The following is a 13,125-nucleotide window of genomic DNA, read 5'->3' as shown; positions in this document are numbered from 1 at the left end:
AGCTGTTACGAATGAGCTCACTATATAGTTTATAGTTACTATATAGTGCAAGCCTATATGGGGAGTAGGGAGTAGTGAGTGAGTGAGCGATTTCGGACATAGCAAATGACGTATTGAGCCGCCTTAATACTGGATTCACTTTGCCGCCTTTCTCATCACTTCCTGTTTCTCCCCACGCCAACCAATCACAGGAGGCAGAAATCAGCTCACCCTTCGGGATTGGCTAACGTCCACATCTAAGCCCCTCCTCTGTCAGAGACGAACACTAGGTTTATGGAATATGGCTCATGGGTCTCAAATTGGGATTTGGCATCTTGCGGGGGGGGGGTCCCAGCACACCACAGACAAGTAATAGTGATGATTTAGATATTTGATTCGCTTGATAGTTTTACGGGAGAAATACGATTATACATGTATCCGTGTTCATTTTAGACATGTTATATTCCCACTTATAGCAAAGACATTTATCCAGCGCTCTGTCTCCTGTGGCTCCTCACTGAGGTCTATGGGGGTCCTGAGTATAATGCCTGTGAATAAAAAAAAATATCCGCGTGGATGCATGTATGCACGACAAACTAATAAATCTGACATGTCACAATAAACAACACACAAGGCGGTGAACACTCATTTTATTGCAGTTTTTATGAAGTCTAAAGTGGAGCGGACTTTTCTTATGTCCCCGGGAGCCGTCGTACATCGAACTCTAGAACAATATTTCAGTCATTCTTGTATTGTTCAAAAATGTCTTTTGTCCTCTGCAGCCTTATTTTAATTTCAGGGCTTCTTTGAGCTCTCCGCACGCCTCCGTTTGGAATGTGCAGGCCAGCGTGGGCCTGTGGCCCACACCCCATCTCGGCGGTGAGGGTGGGTAGAGGAGGGGAGAGAACGCCACCCCTGCAGAGACCATTTTGAAATCTGTGAGGATTTCTGTGCCATCTGGACCCGCTGCCAGTCTGCCCCAGATAGTAAGGGTTGGCAACGGTACCCGACGGTGCAATATGGCTCTCTCTTTAATGAACTACTAACTGTCCCCCGTTTTAATTGATGTGACATTTGAGCCATTTATCTCTGACATTTCAATGAAGGATGATTCTCAGCCTTGCCATTTACTTTTTTGGTGCTATTTTCTAAGAGCCATTTGCATTTTTCTTGCTCGAAAAACCTTTTTTGTCTCTCATTAGCTAATTAGAGGGCAACATGCACAATTAATAAAAATGAACATAGCCTAGTTTGATATAGGCTTGATGAGGGATAATCAGGAAATGGCTCTTTTCTTTATGTCCATCAGACATGATGTGAAGGGCCGCCTCTGCTGAAAGGTGACTGGAAGACGCCCTGTGACCTTTTAGCCGCATACCAACATGCAGCCTCCAGTGTGGCACAACTTATGTTCCCAGCATGGGGAGAATCAGGCCCAATTAATCAGCATATGATTGCAGTAAGCAGCCCCCTCTGCTGGAGCCTGGGAGCCACACTCTTTGAAATCATTATGAATGCTCTTCTTGATGGCCAGGAAAAATTGCCATATGTGGCAGAAAGAATTCATGTGAGATTTTAGATGTAATGATGAAAAAAAAAGAAGCCTTTTTGATAGAAAAAAAAAAAAAAAAGAATCAAATATGGTGACGTAGCCAAGCTTAAATGCATGACAATTGCTGTGTGTCTTTGAAATTCAAATGCCATGAAAACATTTGCAAGGTTGAACTGTTGTGCATGTCACGTGAGACTTCAGCAAATAAAATATAGAAATACAGCATCTCGCTTTTTCTCTTTATTTTGTGAGAGAGATGTATACTGTCAGACCAGCGGTAAGGAAAAATATGGTGAGCAAAGAACCGGAAATGACAATAAAGATTCAAATTTTAAATGGAACATATTGCGTCTGGCTGCTCAGTACAATATGGCTGAACCGTCAATAAGTGGAATTAATGTGAGGAGACTCACCTCCCAGCCACGCATCTGTCTTGCCTCACAGTCGAGGCGTACTGGGTTCAAATCTTGGCTGCGGCTTTCCTTTGTGGAGTCGACATGTTCTCCCCATGCTCGTGTGGGCTTTCTCCGGTTACTCCGGCTTCCTCTTACATTCCAAAAACATCCACATTGAATTGCCCATTGGTGTGAATGTGAGTATGAACGCTAGTGTGATAGCGATAAGCTCTTTAGAAAATGGATGAATAAATTGTACAAATATGAGTGTGAATGGTCACTTGTCTTAAAGTGCTCTGCTTCTGTCACCAAAAGCCAACTAGGATTGGCTCCATGTCACCCGTGACCCTGATGAGGCCAAGCATTACAGAAAATAGATGGATGGATGGAATAATATAGTTATTTGACTTTTTAAATGAAAATGAATGCAATTACAGCTGACACGTCCCATCTATCCATTAAACACTACATTCAACAATTTGTAACAAACAACCATGTTTTAGATCATTTGTCTTTCACTGCAGAAACTAGTGCTCAGTGTACGCGCCAAAACAAACAGCTATACCGTAAGTATGTGTGAATGGCAACGAGCCGTATATCAAAGAGTCCAATTGTTTTCCGTAAATGAAACGCATTTAAAGGTTTTTTAAGATATCCTTTAAAAACAGGACTTCAGTGGTGACGACGGTTCCTTTGATTGTGAGCCGCATCATTGCCAAGGTGTGGTGCCTGTCTGTGCTGATCTCTTTTGTTTGAGACTCACAGGGCTGTTTTTCCTGCACAGTTTCCCTCACTATTTTTGTTTGTGTCAGGTGCTGACGGACTTATAGCTCGCCTGGCTTCCTTTTGGCATACAGCGCCAGATGTTTGCGACAATAACAACTCCCAGCTTTTTTGTCATACATGTATTAAAAAAAAAAAAAAAAAAAAAAAGGCTTTATTGGCACCTTTGTCCAACCTGCAGCAGTGTGTGATTGTCAGAGCTCAGTCATGTGTCCTGTTCGCCTTTCCTGTACTTCTAAGGCCAGTTACACACATACCAATTTTTAACATCTGAACAGATTTCTATAGTGACCCCACACACGAGTGGGGAAAAAATTGCCACGTGTGTGCTTACTGCTCTTCGAGTGTCACTTCATGATATCTCCACCGACAATTGCGAGTTTTCTCCCCCAAACCAGATGTCTGTCATAGTATCAAGACTGATCTGTGAAAGGCAGCATGGTGCCACAGAGATGAAACAAAGAAGAAAAAGTCATAATTGAAGTAGAAATAGAAGAAGCTAGTTTATCTGGTAACTACATTGCAGTTGCAAACTCTTCTCCTTGTAATTTTTATTGTGTAAATGACACGTTACACAAACATCGAACACAACCAGTTGCTCGTGTCTCAGTCTGCCATTGCTGTCATGACATACAGCCAATCTGTCAGCCAATCAAATTCTACTAGCCACAGTGATACACCCCCTATTTAAGGCTTTGTGGATGATGCAATCAGTGTCAAGTGTCCGACAATCATGCGTACAAGACACTACAACACGACCCAGGGAGAGTTCTGCCTTATCACGCTTGACTGTTCTTGTCCCCGTCCGTGGCTGTTGGGGATTCTGCACAAGGTGAACAAGGTTTGAGTTTCCCAATTTGTGCTCTATGTGAATCATGAATTAAGATGACAGTTAAATCTGTCCATTTCCTGACTTGCGATGTGTGGATTATGGAACATTGCGTCATTTTGGCCTAAGACAGCTTTGCCTATCTTCAAAGCCTGACCCTCTCCACTGTGACATGAACTGGTCTGTGTCTTGGCTTTGAATTGACAGTTGACATTAACTTGATCATTAAAATCATTTCCAACTTTTGGTTCGGTGTTTTTTTTTACTCCGGTCCTTCACCACACTTGCCACGTATCAGCTCATCCATTTGTGTCTGGCAACAGCACCAGAATTCACGTCACTTCCTAACTGGCTATCTTTCTGATTCACATCACAATCACGGAGTCCATGGCCCGGCCAAACTCAGTGTTGACCACACACATAAGGATTTGTGATCGTAACAATATTGAACATTTACGATCATAGACTGCAAAGAGTTTCGAAGCAGATCGGGTCGGAAAGAATAAAATAAAATCACTCCATATGCAATAAATCATTATTATTATTTTTTCAACCTGGTGGACGGATATTTAACAGGTTTAACATTTATGATTCTCTGCCCGACTGTTTTTGAGCAGATCAGGGAGGCAAAATAATTGTTAATGTACCCCGAACCACAGGTTAATCAGACACGATAATCTTTTGGCGACATCTATGATCGGGCCTTTGTTGACTCTGATGGAAAGGTAGGGAAAAAGTTCAAAATTAAATTCAGCCCCATTATTGTATGTGTGTATCCTGCTTAATAGGCTATGATTCTGTTTCACGTCACAGATGCGGAGTCCATGTCTCGGCCCAAGTGTTTGACCACACACATGATTTTGTGACTAAAAATACGAAATAGGTTTAACATTTATGGCCCTGACGGTTTTCTCAGCAAATCTTCCGAAGACGTCTTATAACGGGGCCTTGGCTGACTTTGATTGGAGGAGGCGACGGGGAACGCTCAAATTTGTCCCCATTATTTGAATGCGTGTACCTCGCTAAATTTGGCTCTCATGTTGTCTTTGTTGGAGGAGTTGAAGCCATTTGAATGCGTCCTGACAGATTGAGCTAGCTATGTCGTATTAGCTAATGTGGCTCTCTGGGCTTCACAGTGCACATGTGGGTTTTTTTGTGGGATCTACCAAGTGTACGATAGCTGTTATGCCCTCTGAATCCAACCTGTAAAAACACAACATGTTAGTTTCTTCCTTTTACTCGGACACTTTCCTCCCCGAGTCCTCTCAGAAGAATTAGCCCGATGGCCACAATGCGGCGACACATTTCTCGCGTCTGCCTCCAGTGCCCACTTACTTAGCACGCCTGTGTCTCTCCATGTCTGATGTGATTTTTGCCTCCCCTATTTATTATTATTATTATTATTATATTTTTTTTTTTACTGTTGACACACGCTACTATGAATGCGCGAGCACTTTTGCAAATGAAGAGGCTTGAACTCCTGACAGGCGACGTCGCCGACGCTACGACACACTGGCCCGCACATGCTGCGCGGCATAATGATGACATTAGGATCCAGTGATAATATCAGGACGCACTTCAGATAAATGACTGATAAACCAGGGGTTGTGCCTCTCGTATTACACGCTTGACAGAGCAGCTAATCAGTGTCCAAGTGACTGCTATTACATAAATCATGAGCTCGACTTTGATGCATATTCCATCCGTGTTCGCTATTCATCACGTCATCTGAGGCGGGTGGTGGAGGGTGGGGGTGCAGGGGGTTTGAGGGGCTCACCGGATGACTGGCTGCCGGGCCAACACACATTTTAAGAGCACATTATGTTTTCATTAGAATTTGATATGATCCATTCCAGTGTTGATTTGATTTTACACGCTGGGGTCATCTGATAGAAAGCTGCCGTGAAGAAGGGGGGGGCGGGTGTACTCTTACACTGTGTAAGCACATTTCACATTTACAGTAAAGGTGCGTTTTAATTGCATCACGTTAGGGATTTATTGGAAATATACCTTCTTCGTGGGAGACATAAAAAAAAAAATAAAAAAAAGCAGAGGTGAGGCTTTTCTTTTGTTCGTTTTTTTTTTTTTTTTTTTTTTTTGCAATAAAAATGCAGTCATCGAGAGACAGATGCCGAAGTTAGCCACCGTGTATATGTTTTATCCTGGACTATTGGGGTCAGAGGATGTGAAGGTGGGGGTGTTAATTGAATCCCCATTCTTACCCAGAGCATGGCCACACTCTCTAAGGAGCTTTATCTCTGACAACTGTGTCAAATTAGAGCGACCACGAGCCCCTCATAAAGAATATGTCTGTCAGGCTACATTGTTCCTGCCCCCTGAAATATACAGCCGGGGGAGACAAAAATAGAAGATAACGCCGTCGTCGTCCCACCGTTGGACTCCGAAATGATGAAATAATGTTCCGGCCACGTGATCCCGTCAGCGAGACAAACCGCTAATAAAAGTGACGCGTGTTACGCCGTAGCTTTCAATAAATACGGCTGTATTATATAGCCAATTATATCATCTTGTCTGCTAATAAAATGCTTGAATAGAATTATTTAAAGCGCTTTATTAGCTGCTAATTCATTGTAATTCTGCCGGGCCGTATGTAATTGATGGGAGTGTAACATTCCATTAGGCACGGTACATAACTCCAGGTCAGTCTACTCTGATAAGTGCCCGTCATTTATCTGGGCGCGATCGTAGCTGTCCCGCAGTCAAACATGTAAAACAACTCCTAATGTTCTCTCGCGGCCCCCTTTGGGTGTTCCACCCTGTTATCGCCGTCTCTTTAATTCTACGGGGACTTCCTCGGGAGACAACATTTTCACAGACCTTTTGACCTAAACCATATTTTCCATTTGAATGGTTCCGACGAGTGAATATTTACAAGCGTGTTGAATATATAATAGAGCTCGTCTGAGAGGATCAGGAGCCATTTTCTGCTCAGTCAGGTCGGCGTTGGACTTGGCCCCCCGTTTGCTCGAGGTAATATTGACCCCTTTTAAAAACCAAATGACCTACGCCTCATTTAGGCCAAGTAGTATGCATGCGCCTTTTGTACAAGTCCTGGGGGCATACATGTTTATAACAAGGAAGCACTGGCTGTCTCCAATGTAAACATCTTAGCACTGTAATATTGTATCAGCACAGTCCCAGAAGGTGCCAGATTTAATAATGTGGGTGGATTATATAAGAGAGAGAAATAAAGTAGTAATTTGAAATTGTTTGGGGACCTTTTGTGTCAGTGGTTATCGAGGCTAGGGGACAATTCCCCTCCCTCAGGCCACCGTTAAAAAGGCAATGACTTTTCTTGTACACGCGCAGCATTTTGGAATCTACATGCATTAGTGTGGCACCACAGGCTTTTATCACGCGATTAGTAATGCATAATACATTTGATTCTATTATCTTGCAATGAATGAAGACGGGTGAAAGGAAGACCTGGATGAATAGGACTGCTGTACAGAATATATATTTAATAGTGAAAGTGAGCTTGTTTCTTTTCTCCCCCCCCCCCCCCCCCTCCTCCTTGTACAACAACGAGCTTTTTAATCTATTTCTTGCCCATGAAAAGTCCCAGTAATTGCTGTATTTCCTTTTTTGTTTCAAGGACCTTTGATGATCCCTTGGCTTGCATCAGAGGGCAAAGTCATTAGTGGACAAATGAGCTTAAGTGAGGACGAAGAGATTGCGGGGCTCCCAGTGTGATTGGGAACTTTGCTTCTTTGCCTCGCATCCTCATTTGGAATGCACACACGCAAACCGATCAGAACAACGGAATAATACGAAACATATTTCGCGCAAACGATACTTGGAAAAATACACTCGGCCCACCTGAAACGCGTCTGTAACGCAGTGAGGAAGCCGCATTGCGCGTGAGTGGAAATGTGATAACAGAGCAGTCTTCGTTGAGTTGTTCTGGGCGGTGGGAGGCGATGGGTTGGCTGCATACGGAAAACGTGAAATATGAAATGCTGTCACTCAAGCGACGGCGCGCACTCTGTTGCGGTTGGGTAACAGTGTTGCTTTCATGTAAATCACAGACATTAGAAATAAAAGACGGGCCTGTTGACTCGTTTCATGCTGGGAATCGGCGGCCCGGCATGTGTTGCTCTGTCTTCGCTCCACTCTCCTGTGGAACCGCTGTCCCCTGGGCAACCCAACCCCCCCCCCCCCCCCCCCCCACCCCGCCAACACTGCTCCCTGGGGTGCACTGCATATAATTACCCACAATCCACCCTGAAACAGCTCTCATTTACAGTAATCAACAGTCTGCACTTCAAAAGATTCATGTGGCATCAAATAGAGGGAGCCAGCATGTGTTAATACAAATTATTATTACTGCCTCACAGTTACCTATACACACTGGTGCTGATGACTATGTTAACTAAGGAGACTGAGCGAGATTTGAGTGTGTGTGCGTGTGTGTTTTTGGTCCATTAAGGCAGTGTTTTTCCAAGTGCTTTATTGAGAAAAGACACACACTTTATATTGGAAAAAATCTCACAGCACACCACCAACCAAAAATAATGACCTCATCTCAATTGATTCTCAAATGTTTTAGATTAACACAAAGCTTAGATATTCACAGGAAAGCGTGGCTTATTCTGTTGGAGGAATGGCAAGGTCCATACGCAGGTTATTTGTACCATCTGCTATCCAGTGGAAGAGCATTTAATTGTTCTGCCTGACACTATGGGCTCTATTTTCGGAGATGACGGAACTGCGGCGGAGCGCAAAAAAACTTGCATATCTTGATTTTCATTCGAGCGCGAGATTGTTTGCCAATTTGGCAGATCGGTCTGCATCAAGCTGGGCGTGCCGGCACAATGAGGGTGTGTCCTTTCAGATGCCACCTGCGCATGTGACAATTTAGTGTCAGATAGTCGGTCTAAACTTAGTTACGCCTGCTGGGACTACGTCTAAGTCCGGCGCAATAGGTAGACGGCTGGTCTAATGCAATTTTGGTGAAATTACTCAGGGCACAGGCAGATTTGGAGGTGTGCGAAAGGTGGCGGATGTCAGATGTATTCCATTCATGTCAATCGAAATCAATTCGTTGAATGCATTATTATTATTATCATCATCATGATTCTTAGAATATTTTTAAATCATCACACATACTGGTCGGCATGCAAGTTAATGGGAGGGGGTAGGTCTGCAGACATACATGGATTTAAGTCACCAGCCGTTATCGCCAGCTCTTGTCTGTTGCCACACCGGCCAAGAGCAGTGACAATGCTCTAGTCACAATACCGGTATTTTTTTTTCTGAAAAGAAAAACGACAATATATATATATATATATATATATATATTTTTTTTTTACTGACTAAATGACACTTCAATTCATTTCATTAGGGAAAATTGATTTGCTACAAGGAGTGTCAGAAAGGTTCCAGGACTGGTGTTACAAAAGCTGTATTTCAAATCCAAACGACCAAATCCAAGTTTTTTCCCCTTCGAAGTAATGCTAATGCAGCCACATAGTGGCTGGGAATCACTGCAATAAGGGCAGCAGTGATGTACTATATGCTGATAAGAACTTCAAAAGCAGTCTCAGTTCAATATGAGGTCTGAACAAGAGCAGCAGACAGAGTGTGAGGGGTGGGGGGGGTAGGGGGTAGAGTTGAGGCTCATCAAGGGGTTTAATTTACATGACTAACAAATTCGCACAAAAAAAAAAAAAAAAAAAATCAAGTGAAGAAATGCAAGCTCATTTTGATCATTTTGGCAGAGCTGACGGTGGTCGGTGTGATAATGGTCATTATCATAAACTGGAAGCATCATTAGGCTTGATTTCAGATAATGGTCAGCGTGCAAATACAAAGAGGGGCCCTCGCGCCATTAAAGGCATATTAAGTGAATTAACTCTCATCCAGTGTACTGTCGCTGTTGCTCGGGACAATAATAACACGATTCTCATGTGAAGTCATTTCTCTTCAACAAATGCCCCCCCCCCCCCCCCAACCTCCTATTCACATTTATAACAATTTGCACGGTGAGCCCGAAACAAAATTATTCTCATTATCGCAATAAAAAAAAAAAAAAAAGACAACTGACCTGCTCCTCCAAGGCAAACATTCGCCGTATATTGTTTACACACAACACAACATTTGGGTGATTATTTCCAGATGGCGCTTTGTATATGTTAATTTAGTCATTACGCTTCTTACATGACGTAAACATCATATAAAACATATGTGCTGCTAAACGAGCATAATTGTACAGCCAGTAAATAACGCAGCTCTAATGTTGTGTCAAAGCTGCCGTAATTATGCAGAACAAAAAACAAACACAGACGTGGAAATTGCTTAACGTGTTCTGCCACAGATTGTCTTCAAGTTTTTTTTTATAGTGACACTATAAAGTGGCCATTTTGTTTAGATGAGAGGATAAAAGTAACACAGTATAATGCAACAGCACTGTAATAAATCCCCGCTTCATGTGATTCATCAGTAGTGCGCTCACTACAGACGAAACTAACCATCTAACAATTCAGCTCCTGATGTCACTCACTAGGCCACGCCTCTTAAAGGCACACATCCAACACACAGATACTACAGTGTGTAAACCAGTTTATTCACATTCTCTTTTATTATGTTTGAAAATACAATATAGTGCTATTTGTCTTTGTTCAAAGCAAATGTGTTTTGGGGGGGCTGATGGGGGGGATTAATGGCATTTCCTGCTTGGTCACAGAACTAATCAAACTTGTAAGTCAAGGTAACATTTTTTGGACTGAGCTTTTTTTTTTCCATTTCTGGTTCTATAGTCATCTTTACTTTTCTCCGAACCATCTCTGGTACCTTTCTGTGAATTGGCGGCATGAAAAATAGAAATGAAAAAGCTGAAGTTCCACAAAATGTGGCTTTACGATTACGGTTTGACCTTGCAAGTATCATACGACTTCATGGCATTCGATTTCAGAAGACCCCTTGTAATTGTCGCAATTTGTCAAGCATTTGAGATATATGCTTGGTTCCATATATTATTGCAGAGCCCTCGGTATGTTATAAATGGACAAGAGAGAGCATGTCCAAATGTACATTACATACCTCAGTGATTCTGTAATTCAAAGATTCCTCTCCCGTTTACCTCTTGGCAAAAAAAAAAAAAAAAAAAAAGCCTGCCGTGCGTGCGTGCCCCCGCAGAGAGCGGCGTCAGACATGACATGCTCTGCTCTCCAGTGGGAAGAGAGCAGCCTCCTCCACAGAAGCCGTCTCTGACCCTCTGGCACTGCTGGGCCTCATCATTGCCGCTCCATTAGGGATGCAGGAGCGGGTCTCCGAACGGGCACGGCTGCACCACATTACTCCTGCTGGCAGCTCCCCTAGTGGCCGGGTCATGTCATGGCGTGGGTGCCCTGTGAGTGAGCTTGTACCAGCTCTGCCCTTGACACGCCCCCCCCGTACCCCCCAAACTCGCTTTACCATCTCCGCCTCCTCCTCCTCCTCCGCGGAGAGCGGAGAGCAGACCGTCCGGATAGGGCACTGGGGGTGCCAGCTGGTGCCAGCTGCGAGGGGAGATATCCAAGGTGGCGGACACCTGTCCTAACGCGCAGCCCCCACAGCTCCCACAATGCATCTGGTGCGGCCCCGTAGACCCATCGTGGGGAAATGAGGCGCTAACCTTGAGGAGAAATGCTCCCAGCCTCACATTAAGAGAGGCCCTAATTGCCGCGCGCTCGCACTGCCAAATGGCATTAGGAAGTGCTGTCGTTTACTTTAACATAATGGCTCAGCGGGTTTTTTTGGCCAAACTTGCGAGGCTTCTCCAAAGTGTATCACCGCTGCGGCCACCTCCGATCCGGTCACGCGTGACCCGCAAAGGACTCCCCGACCATAAAGATTTCTGAGGATGACATTCCCAAAGTCATTTGAGACGTCAAGACCATTCCGAGGTAGAAACGGCCATAAGAATATCACCCGCGCCAGTGGCGGGCCGTACATTTGATACTTGGGCCTTTAGTGGGGACTCACCTGACTTAATGCACCTCAGAATACCAACGCTATCGCGTCGCAATTATACAACGCACCAATACTAAACCAAAACGCACAACTGTGCCATGTACGTCATCTGGAACAGTGCAGAATCAATATTTATCTCATAACTGACAAAACAAAGTATTTCAATGAAATATATCATAATCCCCACAGATGCTAATTCAATGTATTCATGTGTGCAGATTGCGACACGGGTTTTGCGAGTTGAACAGTTTTTTATGACCAACCGATCGGACGATGGAAAAATGCTGACATTAATTTGGGCCAGCTAACGGGCAAACTTGAAGTTCTATTGGTTAAAGAAATTCCTTATTTCTGATAGAGTACGTTTGTACTTTCAAGTTTTTTGCGCTACAAGCCATTGCGTGGTCAATTTTTTGCTTTGTGTTGTAAACCGAAATTTCTCTTATAAGCGAGGTTCAGCTATGCCGCTACACGAGAGAAGCGATGAATAATCGTGGTTATTTTGGGTGGACTGGAATGGATTTTAATTATTTGTTTTTTTCTTTTTTGGGGCGGGGGGGGAAATCAACCTTGAAAATGCTTATTGGCAGTTTATCGCTGATTATTCAAGAATTTGTGGGGTTAAAACAAAAGAAATACCCAATCCAATTCTATTGAGCATCAATTCTCCGCCATTTTTCGAACTTCGTCACAGACCCAATTAAATTCCTAAGCCAAAGTAACACTGAATAGTTTTAAGTTACGTCGGTCACCGCGACTGATTTTAAAGGCCCTGGGCAGACTAGATTAACACGGCAACACATCGAGACTGAAATCTTATTTGACATAAAAAAAAAGACACTTACTGGAAGCAGTGCAGCCAAGAGAAACGCTGCAAAATGAAGAGAAGAAGACTGTTGGGAATACATCAATACAATTTCATGGAACAAATATTAGAAATGAGTTTAGAAATAAGTCAGCGTCGGCCCTGACGGCTCACCACTGGCATGAAAATAGCAGCCGTTTGTGAAATAGCGAGTGCATTAACTCCACAAGCCGCTTGAGTGATTGTATTATTCATTCTCTTTTGTATCTGACTCTCGGCTTTGTCGCTTCAAAGAAATACTAGCGCGGTCCACTCAGTGTGATTAAATTAAAACAAGCGCGCTCATTACATTATGCATACTGTATTAAGAATAGCCCTGACCGGTCTGGAGACGGGCAGCGGGCCCCGTCGAGAATGATCACATGTTTTGCCGCTGTACTAGATTTTGGGGCAGCCATTAGCGGAACAAAAATCACCTTTGATTTAATGAAAGGTCCTCATTTGCTTAGCGGCGCCTCTCACTTACGGGCACATGGTTAAATTAGGCGCCCACCACCACCACCAACTAACCTACCCCCCTCTACTCTTGCCTTTGCCTCTGTTGGAAGGCGACAGTGCAGTATAATGCCGTGACGATCCTATGATGTGGTGTTTCAAGCCTGCAGGACTGTCAGGAATCTACTGCAAGGTGCTTCTAATTGCAGATACACCTCAGCACTTGAAAGTAATGAATGTGAGCACGGGCAAACCTCTAAGGATCAAACGCTAGTAATACATCATCAGTTCTGAAAAGGGTAATTCGTTTCCC

General features: G+C 43.7%; 1 protein-coding gene across 3 annotated transcripts in view; it reads right to left on the bottom strand.

The window, feature by feature from the left end:
- mgmt (O-6-methylguanine-DNA methyltransferase) overlaps positions 1-13,125 on the bottom strand; it is an 84,214-nt gene that overhangs the window by 32,643 nt on the left and 38,446 nt on the right. For 2 of the 3 annotated variants that reach the window (XM_061790608.1, XM_061790609.1), the window contains one exon: positions 1,945-2,077. In XM_061790608.1, coding sequence (XP_061646592.1) covers positions 1,945-1,959 — 15 coding nt within the window. In that variant the 5' untranslated portion in view covers positions 1,960-2,077. Of the gene's footprint in view, positions 1-1,944; positions 2,137-13,125 lie in introns of all 3 variants that reach the window. The other variant, XM_061790605.1, reaches the window with a different exon arrangement.

This window comes from Phyllopteryx taeniolatus, chromosome 11 (genome assembly GCF_024500385.1).
Source record: "Phyllopteryx taeniolatus isolate TA_2022b chromosome 11, UOR_Ptae_1.2, whole genome shotgun sequence".
Lineage (NCBI taxonomy): Eukaryota > Metazoa > Chordata > Actinopteri > Syngnathiformes > Syngnathidae > Phyllopteryx > Phyllopteryx taeniolatus.
Note: the sequence above shows the minus strand (reverse complement) of the source record. Positions and strands in the feature narration are given on the sequence as shown.